A 23144-nucleotide genomic window follows, 5' to 3' on the forward strand; every position below is an offset into this window, starting at 1 on the left:
ATATATGAAATAAGAAGTTCTGTTAAGTTACATAAAGAATTTAAGGATTGTTGTAAATTGAATGTCCACACTAATATGTTTAGTGGTGTAAGATTAATACACACACAAAATGCTATGTGGTGTATATTAATTTGCCATTTGATATACTTGGTTCCCAAAGTGTATACATGGCAAGATGATATCCATGTATTACACTTTGGGCACAAGTAATACAACTATATATACCCCTATTCTTGTAACAAAGAAAGAGGCAAGAGTAAGTGAAAGAAAATACTACACATACTATTTCTCATTTTTCTTATTATTTTAGTTTTTATACTTTAGTTTATAGCACGTTATCAACACGAGTCTCTTCATCTACGAGCATCTCCGACAATGCATTAGCCGAAAGATAAATAGTATAGAGTATATTATATTTTGCTATATAAGTCTTCTTATACTTGATAGTGTAAATTTGATGTGCCTAATGTAATTATTGTTAATGTTATCATGGATTTTTGAGCTAAATATTGAAAGGATAATTAGTACATACTTAATTGATAACCTTGTTGAAAGAATTGAACTCACCGAAATCATTAGAAGACTAAAAGTGCATAACATGAATTTTTAATTTGGTTGATACTTTGTTGTGGTTATCACCTAGTAATACATAATTGCTTTTAAAGGAGATATAGTTGATTTAAAGAATGCATATCAAAATTAAAAGGAAAAGGTATTAAAGTTTCTTATGTTGACCTACATTAACTTTTATCAACATCATTGCTTATTTTACACTTGTTTATCTTTCACTGGCTAATCATTTACTTCTTGAATTATTATAATATGTTATATGTATTAACATAACTTGTTCTATAGTTGCTTTAAAAAGGTAAGCAAATTAATATTTGAAGAAGTATTTTATTTTCCTTTGGAATCATCATAAGGACTTTAATTTTCTATTATGAAAGATTCTTTGAAGTGGCATTGGCATGCCATTTAGGTTGGCAATTAACAAACTTGTCAATGGTAAGCTAATTGTATATTTTTACTTTATGGTAAGCTTCCTTCATAATACTAATTACATTAATTCTGATTTGCACATATCTGCAAAAGAGTATGCTAATTTTTGAAATTCATAAAATGTGCTACATGTCATTGAGACAATTTGACATGTAAACTTTATTAGGTCCATTTATCAAGTGAGTATTTAATTCTTGGATTTTGAGGTATCATTTTATTTATTGTGATTATTAGTGTTTACCTCTAGCTGCTTTATCTATGAATTACGAAAGAAATTTTCTTAACTAGCAACAAATGAAGTCAATGTTGAGAATTAATTTGTTGATCTTTCAATAAGTGAATTATTCATAAAACTTTTAAATTGAAAATAGTATTCAGAGCCACCTATGAGGATCAACTTTGTTTCGTTTAGCAAAGGTAGTAACTTGTATATGATCTTTTGAAGTGTTATTATGACTAGATTTATTTGTGCTATTAATAACAAAGTAGCAATATTTTAAAGGCTCAAGGATGAATTTTATTTCGTACTATATATGATTCATTGATTGAGGTAAGACGGTGGATTCAAATTTCACTGCACCAAAAGGATAAGACATCGATTAAAGTCTCGATGCACCATGATGATTAGATTTTGGGTTCAAGGCCCTTCGTATTTTGGCCGAACACTCCTTTGTATGGAAAATACATTGGGTTAAAGTCCCAATAAAATATATTGATATATAATGATGATTGAGCAAATCGATATGCTCTTGCTAAAAAAATTGTGAAGTCCGTCCCACTGAATATGTTCCATTCATTTAAGTGAATGTGATAGCAATACAATAAAAGTCTGAAAGATGATAAGATTATTTTATAATTGGACATAAGAATATGGACGTGAATGGACAAAATAATAACAATAATCATTATGATAATTATAAAAGAAAGAACATTATGAGTTCTCAAAATTGTCCTTCAAAGAGTGAAGGTAATATTTGTCATCAAATTTGGTATGAAAGGTATTGGACATGCAATTACCGTACATGCAAACTAATTTAATTTTATAAATCCTCCATCAAAGAAAATGATGAAAAAGTGGTAATACACTTGACTTTCAAAATTGATGTCGAGGTATGTCATATGAATATGATAAATTTCAAAGCATGACAATAAACTTCTAATGAAAGGAATAATTATGAATCATGTATATATGATTATGGTCAATTCCTTGAAGAGAATGTGACTTGTGATGAGTATTATGAAAAGTGGACCGTTCCTGAAAATGAATGTGTCAAGAGATGATGAAAATTATAAATAAGGACATCCTCATGTATGATTTAATAAAGGGAAAAGGCTCAAATATGCCATCAAACTTTCAGAAAAAGCTCATTTATGCCATTCGTTAAAAGTTTGGCTCATCTATGCCATTACCGTTTAAGAAAAGGCTCATTCATGCCATTATTTTTTAACGGTGGTTTTGCAAAACCATTTTTTACACGTGGCCAATTATAATTCGGCCACACCATTATTTTTTTCAGAATTTTGATTTTTTATTATAAAAATAATAATGATGTGGCCGAATTATAATTGGCCACGTGTAAAAAATGGTTTTGCAAAAAATGTTTGTTCAAAATTTTGATTTTTTATTATAAAAAAAATAATGACGTGGCCGAATTATAATTAGCCACGTGTAAAAAATAGTTTTGCAAAATCACCGTTAAAAAATAATGGCATGAATGAGCCTTTTCTTAAACGGTAATGGCATAGATGAGCCAAACTTTTAACGGATGGCATAAATGAGCCTTTTCTGAAAGTTGATGGCATATTTGAGCCTTTTCCCTTTAATAAATACCACAACTCAGCCCAATGGGAGTTTAGAGAGAAATAAAGAAATTTATTTTGGTATAAATGATCATTGGTCAAGTACTTTTAGTACATCACAAATATTATGGTATGTTTTAGTATAAACTATTGAAATGGCAAAAGAAAGAAATAATTTCTTGGCACAAAAATTTGTCATTGGTTATGTATCTCTGTGTGTAATTTTTTTTTTTGCATGATATTAAACAAAAGGGAGGAGATACTAATGACAAAAGTAAATCAAGAAAAAAAGGTCCTACTTGTAATGATTTTGATCATGACAATAATGATATAAGTTTCTCCTTAAAAGAGATGTTTACCACACAAACAATGTTATGAAATATGTGATAGTATCCAATGTTAATTATGAGCTTTGGTGAGCTATTGTGCTACTACCCAAAAAAATAAAATTTCTCATGATATTGGAATTGTAGTAAGTCTCAAAAAAAACTTTTTAAGTTTCAAAGAAATAGTCAAAGAAAAAAATTGAGACTATTAAAAAGATTTAAGATCTTCGTATAATCAAAGAATTATAAATATTTATGTGAAAGATTACCCATATTTTCATGTTGTTTGTGGTAACTAAATAAGGACATGATGGTGGAATCACATGCAAAATAAACTAGAAGTTTATTGAAATAAGTATCAGTTGGCATGACCGGTTGACGACCATCCCGGTTCAAATACGATATGAAAATAAATAGAATTCATGTGGTTATATATATTGAAGAAATAATAAATTCTTCAAGAATTTTCTTGCGTTGTTTGTTCTCATGATAAAATTATCACTGTACCAGCTAAGGTTGAGATTGTATATCCCAAAATTTTGAAATATATAAAAGGTGAATGTAGGCCCGTTCACCCGCCATGTGGATCATTTACTATTATATAGATGCATCTATGTTATGGTCACATGCACTTTATCATCAACTTGCAATTTGATTTTTGCAAAGGTTGTTTGCTCGAATTCAAATCAAGAGCACATTTCAAATTATAAAATTATAGTCATGATGTTGGTTAATATCCAAGTGGTTTAAGCAGAAATTATATGCCTCCAATTAGTGGCAGATGGAGGATTTTCATCAAGGGGGTTCAAAAAAAATTAATCACGTAAATAATATCCACAAATAAACGGGTCGAATCGGATATAAACGGGTCGGATTAAACGGTCGAATCAAGAAGAAACGGATTTTTAATATTTGACTTTATAATTAGGGATTAAACTAATAAATCCTAAATTCCCAATCAGCGTTTTAATTTTTTTTGAACTAAACATCGTTTTCTGATTGCATTATTATTTATTTTAAAAAAATAAAACGCCTGAAATAAGTTGATAAAACAAAATGCCTCTGCCCGGATTCGAGCACGCGACCTCGCGTGCAGTAGAGCAAAATCCTGAACCCCCAACGCCACTGAGCTATGTCTTTGGTGTAAGTTCAGGGGGTTCAATAGTATATATATACACATATATTCAAAATTTAATCTTATATATATAGTGTAATTTTTCGACGAAGGGGGTTTGGATAACCCCCTTCGTTCAACGTAAATCCGCCCCTACCTCCAATTATAACTAAATCATTGGTTATGAGAACAAAACTCCCCAAAGGAATTTGGTAAAAGATGTGTTATTTAAAGTGTAGCAACACTTGTACGTATCAAGCCAACAAGGTTCCCCTATCACAATTGGTTCAGGGTCAGGAACCAAATAATTCTCATCTAGAAATTTAAATGTGTGAAATATTATTCAACTGCTCCACCACTACACAATGCATAAAGATGAGTTCCCAAATAATGTTGGGTGAATGTTAGATTCTCTAACATTAGGGGGAGATGATAAGCAACTGGAAAACAAGTTTATGCATAATGACATATCATTGATATGATCCTCGTTTAAAATATAACTTAAGTCAATTGTCAGACATATTCACTGACCATATGTTATAATCCAATTATATATGCTCAGATGAAAGGTCCTTGAAGGACATAATTTATGGCACGCCTGAAGCGTGATAAATTAATCGATTCGAAAGATAAAACTTCTTGAAGAAGAAAAAGAGCAAATGATTAAGATGGTCATAATAATGAGGCAGGTGCTTTAGAAAAAACACCATGACATAACACTTCATAAAATCTTGGCAAAGGTTCAGGTACCTGAAAATGATGAAAAATAAAGAGAACTCGGTAAGTTATGTCATAATCGATATCAAATAAACCGTCGACGATATCTTTAATATAATTTAGCGCTCAAAATTATAAATGGTGACGAGGATCTTGATATTAAATCTGTCGAAAGTTGACAGATAAATGGTTGGCCAAAGAAAATACAATTCAAGTATATTATATTTCACTTGGAAAAGTGATGTTTTGGACTTATTGTCCATATACCAAAATATAATGTCAATAAGGTACAAATAAATTATTGTGCGATAAGCAAAATCGTAAAATATAAAGTACGGGTTGTGCATTGAAAAGTAAAGATTTTTCACGAAAGTCCTGGCATTATTGTATGAAGATGTATACTCCCAAGGTGGATGCAATGAGGTTTCTTTCAGTCTGACAATATATGAAAAACTTGAATACGTATGATGAGTGATTATCATGTCTAGCTAGACAATAAATATTATATGAAAATCCTTGAAGGATTTAAAAGGTTATAAAGCGATTTCATTGAATAGTACCCAAATAGTTGTAAGATCGCATATTAGAAAGTACCATGTCATAGTGCAATTGGTGCACTTCTGTATCCTGTTATTATTATACATGGTAAATAATTTTATTAGTATGCATGCAAAATATATCATCACTCTTATCGATGGAGATATTAGAGTGAATCAAATCTCGATATAAATTATTTATTCTGACCAATTGTGTCAAGATTTACTGATCATGAAATTGCAGGAAATTATGAAGTTTGAACTCATGAAAGTTATATATTTTCATTTGGAAATACTGTCATTTCAAATCATTCCACAAGACGGTCAATTTTACTGAAAGTGTTCGTCAGTGCTCGATTGTTGTTGCTAACAAATCGAACTAGCAATTTGTCTACGTCGACAAGATCACGAATTGAGTGTTTTTCAAAAAATATATTTGGTTGAGATCAGTAAACATATCCAGAAAATTTGTGACCTTTCTTTGAAAAGAGATATTCCAACAACATTATATGAAGACATTGATACATGTCAAGCTCAACAAAGAGGAGGACATATCAAAGAAGACTGAACAAAATATATCTCATCAAAGTCATTCTTCTTATTCATGATCTTCAAAAGAAGGATGCATCATCTTCGAGTTGTTGAGTGATGTTTTAATCAGGGGAGTATAATACGCGTTGCACTCTTTTTCCCTTAGCCGAGGTTTTGTCCCACTGGGTTTTCTTGGTAAGGTTTTTAATGAGGCAACTATCAATGCGTATTACAACTTACAAGATATGTGTACTCTTTTTCCTTCACTAGGATTTTCCTATAGGGTTTTTCCTAGTAAGGTTTTAACGAGACACATTATCTATTAAGACATGGACATCCAAGGGGGAGTGTTGTAAATTGGATGTCCACACTAATATGTTTAATGGTGTAAGATTAATACACACACAAACTGCTATGTGGTGTATACTAATTAGCCATTTGATATACTTGGTTCCCAAAGTGTATACATGGCAAGATGATATCCATGTATTACACTTTGGGCACAAGTAATATAACTATATATACCCCTATTCTTGTAACAAAGAAAGAGGCAAGAGTAAGTGAAAGAAAATACTACACATACTATTTCTCATCTTTCTTATTATCTTAGTTTTTATACTTTAGTTTATGACAAGGATAAGTATAATATTAGTCTGGAAAAAGTTCATTTGTTTTTTGGTTTGATACAGACTGGATTGACTAACATTATCCAATATTTTACTTTAGCCAATTGTTATCCCTTTTCTAACATTTTGTTTGGATGGTAGTTACGTATAGTTTCATAATATATCATATTATATTATATTGTATCGTAGTGTATTGTTTTAATAAATATAGTATTTGGATATATTGTATAGTTTTCCATCGTTACATAATGTCACACATCCATAATTTGAATGATAAACCTATAAGAAAAATAGGGTATGGGGTAGAACGATTTTGAAAAGGTAGGGTGAAGGATAAATAGAATTATTAAATATAAGTAAGGATAAAATGAAAAAGAAAAAATTAAGGTAACGATACGATCACACCAACTCAGTCGTTTACACAAAATGGGTCCTATTGTTGTTATCTAACTATGGATTTAAATGATACGATACAATAAAATTTAAGTAACAATCAAAACAGACATTGTATGTAAACTAACAGTACAATACAATACAACGGGTAACAACCATCCAAACATGGTGTAAGTGTTTCTATTTTCTGTAATAAGATAGTTGAACAATCAACTAAATTTAATTTTCTCTATAAAAGCCAGTCCTCTTGCTACCCTTTTCAAACACACTACTAACAAAGTCACTTCCAATAAGATTCTAGTTTTTCATTGTTTATTTTTCTCATTTTTATTGACGTTCTTGAAGTGAAGAAGAAGAAGGAGAAGGATAAGGAGAAATGGAGGGTTCCAAAAAGTTTGCTAAGATTTTCACCATTTACTTAATTGTTCTTTTAGCTTTTGGAAATATTGGAGTCTTGGCTACAGGAGAAGAACCACCTGCACCTTCACCTCCCATGGAGAATGCTGGAGTTACTTTCTTTGTTCCTATTCCAATGGCTGTCATTGCTTCTTTATGTTGGTATCTGGAAAACTTTAGAGAAAAAAGTAAGGTTAACCAGAAGCTTTTTCATACATTTCAGATTACAAAAGGCATACGCATATATCTACCTAAGATTTTCAAAAGTTAGTAGAGGACCATACCTTTCCAACTACTGTTGTACTTTTCTTACGAGACATTCCATAAAACAAGGACTACCATTCCTTTACAAAATAGTCAAACGAGAACTATTAAACTGAAGACTATCTAGAAAAAAAATTTAATCTTGAGATTATATGTTGGAATCTTGATATCTAATAAGAATTTAATTTCATTCAGGAAGAACAGTCTTTTTACTGTTATTTCCTCTGAGAAATATGGAGAGTAAATTCTATAGTTTTATTATACTAGTTGTGTCTTAACATCTTCAATTATTACCTTGCTCTCACTTAAATGTTTATGTCCCTAAGTACTCATTATCTCCTTTTTCCAATGCATCTTTCATCATTGAACAATTAAATTTTCTGTTGTACAAATATCCCGATTTCATGATTCTCCACTCACTTCATCAACTTACTCGGCACACCCTTGTCCTTGGATTCTGAAGATATATTAGAAAAAGTACTTTTTCATAAAAAGTAAAGCATTACACATATAAAATTGAAAAGGTAACATTAATCTTAAACCGGAAGAATGGATGTTTGAGTTCTTCAAGAAAGAGTCATGTTGGTATATAATTACCACAAGGCATAAATTCTATACTTCAGGTTTATAGCAAATGACGTCTTACAACAATTGAAACTATCCATCGTAGTTGCTTTCAGTTTTCTAATATTTTCCCCCATTTGACACATAAACAATTGAATGTCTGAAATTTATCTATTCCATCCAAAATTTGGGCTCACACAAGTTCAGCTCAAGGTTTGAACTGTAGGACACGAAAACGCAAAAACAAAGAAACCAGCTGATAAAGTAGAGAGAAAGAAGATGCTATGATTACTGATCAAGTAAAGTTTCATTATGAAGATGATCAAGTAAAGTATCATCCTTTTTAGTGAAGATGATAAGTAAAGTATCATTGTAGCACATTGCAGCAATCTATCCCTAGAAGCACATAGTTATATAAGACATTAATTCAGAAATTTAAGGAGACAAGCAACAAGAAATAAGAAAAAGGAGAGAGAGAAAAAACAGAAATGGCTGAAGCAGCAGTTTCCTATGTTGCAGAGCGGCATATAGATCTTTTCCAGAGAAAAATTGTTTTCCTGAAAAACGTCCAACTAGGAGTTGAAGAAGTGCGAAACGAGCTTGTCCGCATGAAGTGTTTCCTGAAAGATGCAGTTATGAAACAAGAGGAAGATGAGGCCGCAACAATCCGCAATTGGGTATCTGAAATCAGAGCAGTTGCCTACCATGCTGTGGATGTGATTGAAATATTCATCCACCAAGTTGAGTCCCAAAAACGTCAAAGTTTCTTCATCAAGTGTGTCTTCTATCCTAAGAAACTATACGGTCTTTACAAAGTAGGGAAAGAGATTGAATCAATTCAGACCAGAATACTTGAAATATCCAACAGTCATGAAAGATATATATTCAAGGTCTCAGAGATGGGGAAGGGTCAAGCACAACACGTGTGAAGATGCATGAACTTAGACGCTCCTCACCCTTGGTTGCCAATAAAGATACTGTTGGTCTAGAGAAGCATGTGAATTCTGTCGTGTCAATCCTTCTGAAGGAGGACAAACGGCTTCGTGTTGCTTCAATTGTTGGTATGGGGGCGTTGGCAAGACGACTCTTGCCAAGGAATTTTATAACCAAACTCAAATCAGAGACAAGTTTGACATTCGGGCATGGCTTTATGTATCCCAAGATTATAAGCCCATGAAGACCATCAAGGAACTCATTTTACAACTGGCAAGTCCAGAAGAAGATAAAGTGAAGATAGTGGATACGATGGACAAATTGTCAGAGGCTGGTTTGGAGGAAATGCTCCAGAGGCGTTTGGAAGCTACATGTTATCTCATTGTTCTTGATGACATCTGGACCACAGAAGCATGGGATCTCATTGTTAGGTCATTTCCTGACAACAATAAGTCAAGTAGATTGCTACTTACCAGCCGCAGTAAGGAGGTTGCCTTGCATGCAGATGCTCATACTACACTCTATGAACATAAAGTATTGAGTGAAGAGGAGAGCTGGGAACTCTTTCTCAAGAAAGCAGTTGCCGAGGATAGAGAGTTTCCACATGACTTGGTGGGCGTGGGGAAAGAGATTCTGGAAAAATGTGACGGTTTGCCACTGGCAATCACTGTCATTGGAGGCCTCTTGGCTGGGAAGAAGAAGCAAAGAAGTGAGTGGCAGAGAGTACAACGAAACCTTGATTTACACCTCGTCAGAAGTCAAACTTATGGTGTATCAGCAATTTTGGCATTGAGTTATAAAGACTTACCTCCCCATTTAAAATCTTGCTTTCTCTACTTAGGCCTTCTCCAAAAAGGCAAAGACATCCCTGTGAGGCAACTCATGCTCATATGGATTGCGCATGGTCTTATTCATCAAAATGGAGAACAAAAGTTAGAGGACATTGTAGAGGATTATCTAGATGATCTCATTGGCAAAAATATGTTGCAAGTAATCCAAGTTAGAGCAGATGACAGAGTTAAAAGTTGCCGGCTTCATGATCTCCTACGAGACTTTTGTATAATGCAGGCCAAGGAAGAAATGTATCTCGAGGTAGATTATCCATCTATATCCCTCTCTGAATCTCGGCACCATGTCCTTTATCTCCACTCGAGAGGTACGAATATTTGGGAAATTCAAAATCGTATATAAGATCCCTTCTATCCTTTGATTCATCTGCTAAAGTAGTTAACCTAAATTGTATTTGTACAAGTAGTTTCAAACTTCTCAAAGTGCTATACATAGACTCTCGTTGTTTAAATGTGATCTCAGGTAGTATTGGGAAACTATGTTCCTTGAAGTACTTAGGCATAGGATGGAAGACACACATAAAGAAGCTTCCCCATTCGATAAGCTGTGCAAAACTTGGAAACAATAGATATTCCCATGTCTGGGTATTATTCTGTGGAAGTTCCTAATGTCTTGTGGAAGTTAGAGAATTTACGGCATATACTTTGTTACATAAATTCCCCCAGCCTATTGAAGATTGACCTACCTAACAATCTTCAAACTCTAGGCAGCATACCTGTTCATCACTGGATGCACCATGAAAACCTGACAAGAATGACTAATCTCCAAAAAATTGGTTTACTCATTGAAAGTGCTGATAACCTAGACATGAATCAATTTATGTGATTCACTTGCAGAGCTTGAGAGCCTTTAATCCTTATGCTTGGAAGTAACCAATAGCTTGCAAATATCTTTGGTTGCTGGTTTGCCTAAGTTGAGTCATGTTGTCAAGCTTAAGTTGAAGGGAGACTTAGCATCAATGCCAGCTCATCCTTATCTATTTCCACCTAATCTTTGTTTGCTGACCTTGGTGAACTCCAAGCTCCATCCAGATTCAATTCAAGTGTTGGAGAAGTTAACCAACTTGTCAGTTCTAAAACTAGTTAAAGCATTTGATCGATATGATCAGCAAGATGACAGTATAACAATATCAGAGAATGGGTTTTGTGGACTCAAGTTTTTCGGGATGGATCAACTAATGTCTATGCAAGAGATGAAGCTAGGGAAAGGTGCAATGGCAGGACTCAAATGCCTGCAAATCTTCAAATGCTACTCGTTGAGGAGGCTCCCAGAAGAGTTGATATCATTGACTAATCTTGAGAAGCTGGAAATTCGAGAAATGCCTGAAGCATTTATTGCTATGCTTCAAGTTTCAGATTTGCACAAACCCGACACATTCCCAACATCGTGGTCGGACATCCCAGTACAGATTATGAAGAATGGATCGAAGAACTGGAGCGTGAAAATATCATTAGAAAGATCAGGTCACATGCACAGGTAATAAGAGCAGCATATTTGTTCAAGCGACTGGCAGATGGGAGCACAAATGATAATGCAGATTGATTCTGTCTTCTCTTTTTTTTGAAACTTTTCTGCAAGTGTTTTCTACTGAGAAAGAGGAAAATGTGACTACTACCAGTATAGAAACATGCATTTAAAAGAAGCATTTTTCTTTCTTCATTTTCTTTTTATAAGTATATTTTTAGTTTATAGAATGACAAGGGTAATATCTAATTCCACTTTTCATTTTTGCACTAATTCTGAGTATGTTTGGAATGATCCTCTTCTTAATTTCCTACCTTTACTGCTTTGAAAATGTTTTCTCCACTAAAAAAGCTTCCTGGCAAAATTGTTTTTCTTTTTTTTTTTTTAATTAAAAAATGACTTCTCTAGCTAAGGAGCAAAAGTCATTTTCTTCTACAAAATTTTCAACTTCCGTTCAATTTGGTAAATACTTCATTCTTAATTAGGTTTCAAATTTAAGTCCCCCGGATATGAAGTCCACTTTGCTGAGGAGTGTTTTAACCCCAATTGGAAACTTTCCATTCATGTGGATATCAAGCATCGGGTGGAAAATCAAAAACAAAAAAATTCTAAAGAAGCAGATTTAGGAATTGATGATATATATATGTAGAGTAATAGTAACTGAACTAATGAAAAAGACGGCTCATTTGATCAAAATCATTGTAAAAAACAAAATAGCTAATAAAAAAAAAGAAAAAAAGAGGGCATACAATTACGCACTTTAATTTGGTAGAGAAGTTAAGCCCAAGTGTTGAGCTACTCGGAATTCCGGTAGAGATGGCTGCGCCGGCGATTGCTACGGTGGCTGGTACCAAAATCTTTTCTTAAAGTTGAAACCCTTACTTTGTCAGTTCTCAGTTTTGTTTGGGCAATTGGGCTTGGGTTTTGCCCTGCTTTGGGCTTATCAGCTGCAGCTGGATTCTTCTTCGCCGGGGCAGTAGCAGCGACAGGTTTAGAAGCTGCAGACCGAGCCGATGGAAGCTTGTAGGAGCTCTTAGTGTACCAGAAGCAACAAACTTCTTCAATTGGTTAAGCAACAGTTTTTTGAAATTTGGTGAAAGATTTATCTGTTTATCTTCAATGAACTTCGTAGCAGAAAGCTTGAAAAGAAGGCTATTTCTATCTCTTCTCCTTCTTCATTTTTAGTTCATCTGCTATATCGGTTTTTCTGTAGAGAAAGGAAAAATGCAAAAGAATGATGAATAGAACGTATAGAAATGTAGTGAACCGGCTTAGCCCAACCTCTCAATTCCCTCCCTTGAAATCATCCATTGAATCGCTCTGTAATGCCAAAAGGCTTACGGAAGCTCTAAGGCTTGCTTTTAACAACCCCATTGAAGCAGATTATACTATTTACTCAAATATAATTCAGCTTTGCATTGACCTAAAGGCTCATAAGCAGGGTCATTTGGTTCACTCCCATCTTATAACTATTGGGTTTCCCTCAAATGTTCATTTGGGAACCAAGTTGATCATTTTCTACACAATGTCTGGTGACATGGTGTCCGCCCGCAAGATATTTGATAAATTGCCCGAAAGGAATGTGGTTTCATGGACTGCACTTTTATCTGGGTACTCTCAGAATGGGGATTCACAAGAAGCCCTTAATGTGTTTGTTGCTATGCGTAGGGAAGGGGTGAGGGCAAATCAGTTTACTTATGGAAGTGTTTTGAGGGCATGCACTAGTGTGTCATGTATAAATTTAGGAAAACAAATACAAGGGTGCATTCAGAAGAGCAGGTTTGTGGGTAATTTATATGTACAGAGTGCGTTGGTTAATTTTAATTCTAAGTGCGGAGAAATGGAGGATGCTTTTTGTGTTTTTGAGTCAATGGCAGAGAGGGATTTGATTTCTTGGAATGTCATGATTTCTGGATATGCTTTTCGAGTTTATAACATTGATGCATTTCTGCTGTTCCGTTGGATGTTCAGACAAGGTATACTTCCCAATTGCTTCTTTAAAATATATTCTTAAGTTTTTTTTTTAATTTTCTGTAATAAGATAGTTGGAAATGCAACTAATTTTTTTTTTTCCCCTATAAAAGCCAGTCCTCTTGTTAACTTTTTTAAAATACACTACTCACAGAGTCACTTCAATAAGATTATAGTTTTTCATTGTTTATTTTTCTCATTTTTATTGAAGTTCTTGAAGGAAAAATGGAGTGTTCCAAGAAGTTTGTTATGGTTTTCACCATTTGCTTAATGGTTCTTTTAGCTTTTGGAAATGCTGGAGTGTTGGCTGCAGAAGCACCAGCACCTTCACCTACTATGGAGAGTGCTGGAGTTACTTTGTTTGTTCCTCTTCTAATGGCTGTCATTGCTTCAATGGCTGCCGTCTTTTTCTGAAGTTCTGTTTTTTCGCCCCTTCTTAAATTCTTGTTTCTTTTCCATAATTGTAATCTTGAGATTATTTGTTGGGATCTTGATATCTAATAAGAATTTAATTTCATTCTGAAAGAACATAACAGGTTTTGTTATTTCTTCTCAGAAATATCTACAGTTTTATACTACTAGTTGTATACTATGTATAGTTGTGCGATATACCAACCTCATGATTCATCACTCATCTCATAACTTGCTCACACACCCTTGTTCTCAGATTCTGTATATATATATATTAGAAGTAGTACTTTGATTTTCATAAAAAGTAAAAGCATTACACATATAAAATTGAAAAGGTAATATTAATCTTCAATCGGAAGACTTGGCCTTCATATACAATTTGTTGGTCTTTTTGAGCATTATTAAAATAGTCTCATAATTGTGTCCTAGGCTTAATTGCATTTCAGCCTTAGTGAATGTGCAGAGAACGTTGGAAATTATGGCATTTTTTTTGTTGTCCGTTAGTGGACTTTTCTTATGCCTAATTACTCACTTTGGTTACTCATTGTGCATGTGTTTTATTGCTCATTATTTGGTGGTTACAAAGTGTTCAACTTGAGGTTGCCGTTAGTGGCAGACTAATTCTTTTCATTACTCCTCCATTATTCCTTGTAACCTATGTAACCTTTAGGCTATTTATCTTCACTATTTACTACCCCATTATCTTCCTATTCATTTCTAGGAAGACTTCTTGTACTATAAATAGTGGTGGTCTTCATTTGGTTTGTTACACACAAACATATAAGAAAAATATAGAGTGAAAGAGTTGGTCAAAAAGAGAGTTCGTATTAGTTGAAGGGAGGTGTTCTTTTTGTGGAGCTTTGGACTCAACTCTTGTCCAGAGTTGTTGAGTTATATTTTGTGATTAGGCTGTTGTATCCTGGAGGGGAGAAGTCGAGAAGGACTACTGCTGGACCGGTGAAAATATTTGCTGCAGTGGGCTTGAATCTCTTTAAAGAGAGTGAGATATCCGCGCCTCAGTGTCACGACCCGATTTCTCAAGTCATGATGGCACCTACTATAACCCACCAGTAGGTAAGCCAACCCGTAACCCGGAACAATAAGTAATAGGTCTGAGGGTGGAATCCAAATAAGAGTTGGCAAATAACAATATAAACAGGCGGAAGCAAACCAAAAACATAAATACAAATAAAGATCCCTCCCAGAACCTGGAAGTCACTAGTACAGAGCTACTACAAAATGAGTACAAGTCCCAAAACTGGACTGTCTCGAAAGGAAAAAGACAAGTCTATATATACAAATGGAGACTGAAATAGTTCAAAACGCCGTGTGCTCACCCCCGTCTCCGGATCAGACTGCTCCAAGCTCGATCAACGCTGGCTACTAGTGCCCGGACCTGCATCACGAAACAGATGCAGAGCGTAGCATGAGTACCAAAACAACAGGTACCCAGTAGGCATCATAGGCCGACTGAACTTGAAAAGTAAAGGCAGTATGAAAATAAGGAATACGCAAATCGAGGTCAAGAACAAAAATCTAACTAACAAAGGAATGCACACGAGTGTACAAAGAACTAACTAAAGTAATCTATAAGCTAACTACACCTAACTGGGCCCCCATAAGCCCAGAAGGTACACTCGTGCGCAAGTTAAATAAAAACCCGAACGGACCCCCATAAGCCCGACGAGTACACAGAATAACTAAAACTAAAGAAAATTGCATATAGGAACCCAAGAACGAAGAACATCGAACCGGAACCTCAACCCTAATTAGTAGAATCTGACAGTACGGAGGCCGGACCTCGAACCGGATGCTCAGCAGAAGTACCCAAGTAACCAATCACAAGTAACAAGTATAAGAGGCCGGAACTCTAACCGGATGCTCTATATAAGTATTTGGGCAATAGAGGCCGAAACTCTAACCGGATGTTCTATATAAGTATTTGGGCAATAGAGGTCGAAACTCTAACCGGATGCTCTATATAAGTATCTGGGCAATAGAGGCCGGACCTTAAATCGGATACTCTATAAAGGTGCCAATGTAGCTGCTGAAAGAGTCTCAATCGATCCATACTCATAAATGTCCGTGAAACGCCGTCCACACATAGCCAATCAATGTAAGTCCTTGGAACCAAATCGAAAACCAAATTCAAATCGCGAAGTAGAATTAGTGTCGCCAATGTAACTCTTGAAGCTGTAACATCGGAGAAATAAGGATAACTAAAGTCGGAGCAAGCGTATCGCCTAGCTAAGGCCCAATCTATCAGACTCAAGTCTGCTACACCAGTCTACAGGGATCTAAGTCGGCCGAGCGACGTTGGGGCAAAACTAAGGCCTATTGGATCCGAATCATGTATTTATAAGGCAAGCCCTAGTCAAACCTAAACTAAGGCCCAAATGCTTCAAATAGACAAGAATTAAGCATGGAAGCACTCCACATAGCGAGGAGGGTCAATTAATAACACAAAGCATGCTCACAGTTACCCGATAATTCCCGAAATAGGCCGAAAACATAATTTCTTAACACCTATGCAAGATTCAATGACTACCCAACCCAAATCCCAACTAATCAACATGCATTCACATTCTCGAGCTCAATCTAAGAGAGGAAAACCGTAACCTACTTGTAGGCCGATCACATGCGCTCCAAAATACTTCTCCGGAGCTTTCCTTTTTCGAACGGTCTCGAAACGCTGCCCCGCTATCAAAAATAGAGTCACAACGTTAATACGGTCGTTTAGACACCAAAATCACAGGAAACGGAGACGGGTCAATTTTGGAGTCAAAACGGGAATCGTGGGACCCGCGCTGGAAATTTCTGAATTAACCCCAAAAGTGGGTCCTAACCAGTTTCCCCCAGCTCATATCCCAAAATGGGACACAATTCGGGGCTCGGGAACAACACAATATCAACATGCAACTAAAACCCAAATTTTCTCAAAAACTAGAAATGGGACAGCAGTTGAATCAGTGTATTTACCAGAAACTAGAGGTCTACAGTGAAATGCGACAACACCACGACATTCTCTTCGAAAAACCACTCAAGATAGCCTCAAAAATCACTGAAATCGGACCTAGAATGGCTGAGAAAACAAGTCTCAAAATCTTCCAAAATCTAGCTCACAAAAGGGTCGTGGCAGCAGGTGTTTTACGAAAATTACCTCAAACGGGGACCCCAAATCACTATCCAAGCTCACCAACGCGTTGTCCTCGAAAAATCTCACAACTTTGCCTTTTGAATCGCCCAAATCGGTTGAGAGATGAGAGAGTTATGAGGGTTTGAAGTTTGGAAATGTTGCTGGTTTTTCTGCAATAAATAGCAGATTGCTGCAATTTTTTTTTCAAAATTCTAAAACTCCGACGGAGTGCTCCGAACTCGTTCGGAACCCCGTGTACGCAAATGAGATATGCAACCATACCAAATTTGATATTCCAGACTCAACGGCGCAGTCAAAATTTCCATCAGAGGTCATTTCGATAAAAAATGGGTCCCACTTCCAAAAGTCATTTTAAGTCAAAACCCACAAAAGGACTCGGAAAGATATCGAAAACCTCCAGACACAAAAGAAGGGTCAATTTAGACCAAACTTGACATTTCGGAGCTAACCGCGCTGTCAAAATTTTCATCTGAGCGCGTTTTCCAAGAATGTTGACCAAAGTCAACCTTATGTCAAATTTCAAAGGCTAAAATGTCTAATGATCCAAACTCACATCGAAGGCCTCGATACTCATTCCAACTATTCTACTAGCCTAATTTGGCCATTCCGGAGCTGATGGAACCGTCAAAATTTATTCTGAGGTCGTATTCTTGAACTTTTGATTGAAAAGGATCGTTTAAGGTTCATAAGCTCCAAAACACAAAAACTCGCACCAAGACCAAACGAACGACCAGGTGACCAAACTGTCAGTCCCAACAAGTCATAAATGACTTGGGGTCGCTATAGGAACGTTCTAAACGACACACAGAAGGCAAGACACAGAAATGACCAAGAGGGTCATTACACTCAGCCTGAAGAGATTTATTTTCTTCATATTTATTTTCAATTATAATCTTGTATTTTTGTTATCTTGTAAGTTTTCACTAATAATTTTAAGGAGATTCACCATGGCTACAATTGAAAAAACCGCGGATGTCAAGATGGGAGACCTTAACAAGCCATTTCGGTTCAATAGTAACCATTTTAAGAGATGGAAGGGTAAAGTACTTTTCTACTTGAGTCTTCTCAATGTTTCTTATATGTTAACTGAGAAGAATCCTAATAAAGTAGACATCACCTCTATGAATGATGATGAAACTATTTCTCATCTAGAGAAACTGGAAAAGTACGATGGTGATTCCTATAAGTGTCGGTATTATATTCTTAATTGTCTATCTGATAATTTTTATGATTATTATGATAGAACTTACTCTAGTGCAAAGAAAATTTGGAAAGCATTGCAGAGTAAGTATGATACCGAAGAGGCTGGAGCGAAAAAATATGCGGCTAGTAGATTTTTTAGTTTCCAAATGGTGGACAACAAATCAGTGGTAGACCAAGCTCAAGACTTTCTAATGATTGTTGGAGAGCTAAGGTCCGAGGAGGTAAAAATTGGAGATAGCCTTATTGTTTGTGGCATAGTAGATAAACTTCCACCTTCTTGGAAGGAATTTCAAAAAACTATGCGCCACAAACAAAAGGAAACCTCCCTTGAAACCTTGATAATGAAAATCCGCATGGAAGAAGAGGCTAGGGGCCAAGATGCACTTTTACAAACAGAAGAGAGCAACATCACAACGAAGGTAAATTTAATTACTTCAAATAATGCTACTCCTGAAACTCACAAAAATACTTCTTTGAAGCCTAAGAAGAAAAAAATCAAGAAAAATAATAGTAGACCTCCCAAGAAAAATAATGGTGAAAATATCCAAACACAAAATTAACAAGTTCAAGACAAGGGACCATGATTTGTTTGTGGCAAGAGTGGGCATATTGCTCGATTTTGCATATTCTGGAAACGTGGTCCTAACCCTTAGGCAAACGTTACCGAAGAACCTTTTGTGGCGGTGATTATCGACATAAACATGGTTAAGAATGTTGATGGATGGTGGGCTGATTCTGGTGCAAATCGTCATGTTTGTTATGACAAAGACTGGTTTAGAAATATACTCATTTTGAGGAGCCCAAAACCATCATGTTTGGTGATGCTTACACTACTCAAGTGCTTGAAAAGGGAGATGCCGAATTGTGTTTTACTTCTGGAAGGGTATTAACTTTGAAAGATGTACTTTATACTCCTATGAGGAAAAATTTGATGTCTAGTTTTCTTCCTAATAAAGCAGGCTTTAAACAGATTATTGAATCTGATCAATATGTAATAGTGAAGAAGAGTATTTTTGTGGGGAAGGGGTATGCTTGTGATGGGATGTTTAAACTGAATGTTGAAATGAATAAAGTTTCTACTTATGTTTATATGCTTTCTTCTACCAATTTTTGGCATGCTCGTTTGTGTAATATTAATGATCGTTATGTTGGAATCATGAGTAGTTTAGGATTAATTCCAATGATTAAAAAGAATTTTGAAAAGTGTGAGGCTTGTAGTAAAGCCAAAATCACTAAAAGGCCTCATTTTCAAATTGAAAGAAAAACGGATTTGTTAAAATTAGTTCATACTGATATTTGTGAACTTGGTGGAATTTTAACTCGTGGAGGTAATAGATATTTTATCACTTTCATTGATGATTTTTCTAAGTTTACATATGTTTACTTGATGAAAAATAAAAGTGATGCTTTTGAAAATTTCAAAACTTCTCTCCATGAGGTTGAAAATCAGTTTGGAAGAAAAATAAAAAGAATTAGAAGTGATAGAGGCCGTTAATATGAGTCAAATGAGTTTAATTTTTTTGTTAGATCATTGGGAATAATTCATGAAACTACTCCTCCTTACTCTCCTTCATCTAATGGAGTAGCGGAAAGGAAAAATAGAATTTTGGTTGAATTGACTAATGCATGCTTATTGAGTCACATGCTCCTTTAAATTTTTGGGGTGAAGCTATTTTAACTGCTTATTATGTGTTGAATCGTGTGCCTCATAAAAAATCTAAATTTACACCTTTTGAATTGTGGAAAGGTTACAATTCAAGTTTGGGATATCTAAGAGTTTGGGGTTGTCTAGCCTTTGTGAGGCTAATGGATCCCAAGATTACAAAATTGGGTAAGAAAGTTACTACTTGTGCTTTTCTTGGTTATGCTTCAATTTTAATCTTGAAGATAATATTGTGATAGAATCAGGTAATGCTATTTTTCATGAAAATAAGTTTCCTTTTGATTCTAAAAATAGTGGGGGTCAAAAGATTGAATAAAATATTTTGTCACTACCTAATTCTTCTACTTCTACTTTAAAAAATCAAGAAATTGATGATTTTGAGTTAAGAAGAAGTAAAAGAACTAGAGTAGAAAAAATTTTTGGTCCTGATTTTTATGTGTTTAATGTTGGAGATGACCCTCTCACTTTGAAAGAAACATTATCTTCACATGATTCTATATTTTGGAAAGAGGCTGTAAATGATGAAATGGAATCACTGATTTCTAATAGAACTTGGAAGTTAGTTGATTTACCACCGGGTTGTAAAACTATTGGTTGCAAATGGGTCTTAAGAAAAAAGTTGAAATCGGATGGATCTATTGATAAATACAAGGCAATGCTAGTTGCAAAAGGTTTTAAACAACTAGAAGGCCTAGGCTTTTTTGATATTTTTTCACCGGGAACAAGAATTACATTCATAAGACTTTTAATTGCTATGACTGCAATTTTTGATTTGCAAATTCATCAAATGGATGTAAAAACTGCTTTTTTAAATGGAGACCTAAATGAGGAAATTTATATGGATCAACCCGAGTCTTTTGTTGAAGCAGGCCAAGAAAGCAAAGTATGTAAACTTACTAAATCCCTATATGGCTTGAAACAGGCACCTAAGCAATGGCATGAAAAGTTTGATTCTTGCATGATTGAAAATGATTTTAAAACAAATGAGTGTGATAAGTGTATATATCATAAGTCTTGGAATAATTCACATGTGATTGTTTGCCTATATGTTGATGATTTATTGATCTTAGGCTCTAACATGAATGTTATTGATGAAGCTAAAAATATTCTTAGAAGCCATTTTGATATGAAAGATCTTGGTGAGACAAATTTTATTCTTGGAATAAAAATAACAAGAACATGTGATGGAATTTTCCTTGACCAGTCACATTATGTTGAGCAAATTTTGAAAAAATATAACTTTCTTGATTGCAAGCATGTTGTTACTCCTTTTGATTCAAGTGTTCACTTATTTCCTATTGAAAGTGAAAATGATGTAATAAATCAAAAGAAATATGCTAGCATAATCGGAAGTTTGAGATATGTGACTGATTGTACTAGGCCTGATATTGCATATGCAGTAGGAGTACTTGGCAGATTTACAAGCAAGCCAAGTAATGAATATTGGCATGCTGTAACAAGAGTTATGAGATATTTAATTGGAACGAAAAATTGTGGTTTGTTCTATAAAAAATATCTTGTTGTACTTGAAGGCTTTTGTGATGCAGATTGGAACACTTTATCAGGTGATTCATGTCCTACCACTGGTTATGTCTTTACTTTAGGTGGTGGTGCTGTTTGTTGGAGATAAAAAAAGCAAACTATAATTGCTAACTCTACTATGGAGGCTGAACTAATTGATTTAGCTTCAGCTAGTGAGAAAGCGAATTAGTTAAGAGATTTATTATTTCAAATACCTTATTATGAAAAACCAATTCCTCCTATTTTAATTCATTGTGATAGCACCAATGCGATTGGTAGAGTTCAAAACAGTTGTTACAATGGTAAATCCAGACCTATAAAGAGGAAACACAGTAATGTAAGATCATATTTGACAAATGGTACCATTAATGTTGATTATGTCAAATCTTGTAATATTCTTGCAGATCCTCTTACTAAGGCCTTAGCAAGAGAAAAGGTCTGGAGCACATCGAAGGGGATGAGATTGAAGCCTACAAATCCTTGAGTCATATATGAGGAAATCCAACCTGGGGACTAGAGATTCTATAACCAGGTTCAAATGGAAAAACTAATCATATGATGACTTGTTGTGAGAAATACACTATCTTTTTATTTCCCTTCCTATGATGTGAGTGCATTGTTTTCTGTAGTTTGTGAAGGTTGAGTTGATAAAACTCTTACTGAATATATGTTGCCCGTATGGGTGGAGTGTTAAGCTTACAGGAGCACTCTTGACATATTTCACCTATGTAATGTATGGAAGTAGGTCGCTTTCTATGAGAATTGAGCTTATTCTCAAAAGTACTCATGAAATCGGGATAGCACATGGCCATAACGTGCTGGCTTTAAAGCTCATGTCAACACCTTGATTATTATGTGTGAGCAGTGATATTTTATTTCCCTTAAGCAGTCATAGTTCAAGTCTGAGACCACTACGACTCTGGAGTAAAAGTTACTGTTTCACTAAGTAGAGGTTCAATGCAGAGCACACCTTCATTATGCATAGTAGTTTTCCTTCAGCTGTAGACTCTCTTGATTAATATTAAAATGTGTGGGGGATTGTTGGTCTTTTTGAGCATTTTAATATTTATTTATTATTAAAATAGTCTCATAATTGTGTCCTAGGGTTAATTGCATTTCAGCCTTAGTGAATGTGCAGAGAACGTTGGAAATTAGGGCATTTCTTTTATTGTCTGTTAGTGGACTTTTCTTATGCCTAATTACTCACTTTGGTTACTCATTGTGCATGTGTTTTATTGCTCATTATTTGGTGGTTACAAAACGTTCAACTTGAGGTTGCCATTAGTGGCAGAAGGTGGTCTACTATGACCACTAATTCTTTTCATTACTCCTCCATTATTCCTTGTAACCTATGTAACCTTTAGGCCATTTATCTTCACTATTTACTACTCCATTATCTTCCTATTCATTTCTAGGAAGACTTCTTGTACTATAAATAGTGGTGGTCTTCATTTGGTTTGTTACACACAACATATAAGAAAAATATAGAGTGAAAGAGTTAGTCAAAAAGAGAGTTCTTATTAGTTGAAGGGAGGTGTTCTTTTTGTGGAGCTTTGGACTCAACTCTTGTCCAGAGTTGTTGAGTTATATTTTGTGATTAGGCTGTTGTATCCTGGAGGGGACAAGTCAAGAAGGACTACTGCTGGACCGGTGAAAACATTTGCTGCAGTGGGCTTGAATCTCCTTAAAGAGAGCGAGATATCCGC

At 34.9% G+C, this 23144-nt stretch overlaps 2 protein-coding genes and 1 pseudogene across 2 annotated transcripts in view; 2 read left to right on the plus strand and 1 right to left on the minus strand.

Annotated features, from left to right (window-relative positions):
* LOC125846003 (codeine O-demethylase-like) overlaps positions 1-7585 on the minus strand; it is an 8452-nt pseudogene extending 867 nt beyond the window's left edge.
* A 1612-nt stretch (positions 7586-9197) lies between these two features.
* Positions 9198-23144, plus strand: part of LOC125846004 (putative disease resistance protein At1g50180) — a 22951-nt gene continuing 9004 nt past the window's right edge. Inside the window, exons 1-2 of the mRNA XM_049525474.1 lie at positions 9198-9327; positions 9429-10500. Coding sequence (XP_049381431.1) covers positions 9198-9327; positions 9429-10390 — 1092 coding nt within the window. The 3' untranslated portion in view covers positions 10391-10500. The remainder of the gene's footprint in view (positions 9328-9428; positions 10501-23144) is intronic.
* LOC125846006 (pentatricopeptide repeat-containing protein At3g20730-like) lies at positions 12750-13897 on the plus strand. The gene is made up of 2 exons (XM_049525475.1): positions 12750-13488; positions 13695-13897. The coding sequence occupies exons 1-2, from the start codon at positions 12750-12752 to the stop codon at positions 13895-13897; spliced, it is 942 nt and encodes a 313-aa protein (XP_049381432.1).

Source organism: Solanum stenotomum, chromosome 11, assembly GCF_019186545.1.
Source record: "Solanum stenotomum isolate F172 chromosome 11, ASM1918654v1, whole genome shotgun sequence".
Taxonomy (NCBI): domain Eukaryota; kingdom Viridiplantae; phylum Streptophyta; class Magnoliopsida; order Solanales; family Solanaceae; genus Solanum; species Solanum stenotomum.

Coding starts and splice junctions, on each gene's coding strand:
- LOC125846006 (XM_049525475.1), top strand. CDS start 12,750: ATGAATAGAACGTATAGAAATGTAGTGAACCGGCTTAGCCCAACCTCT. Junction 13,489..13,694: donor CCGTTGGATGTTCAGACAAG/GTATACTTCCCA, acceptor TTTTTATTGAAG/TTCTTGAAGGAAAAATGGAG.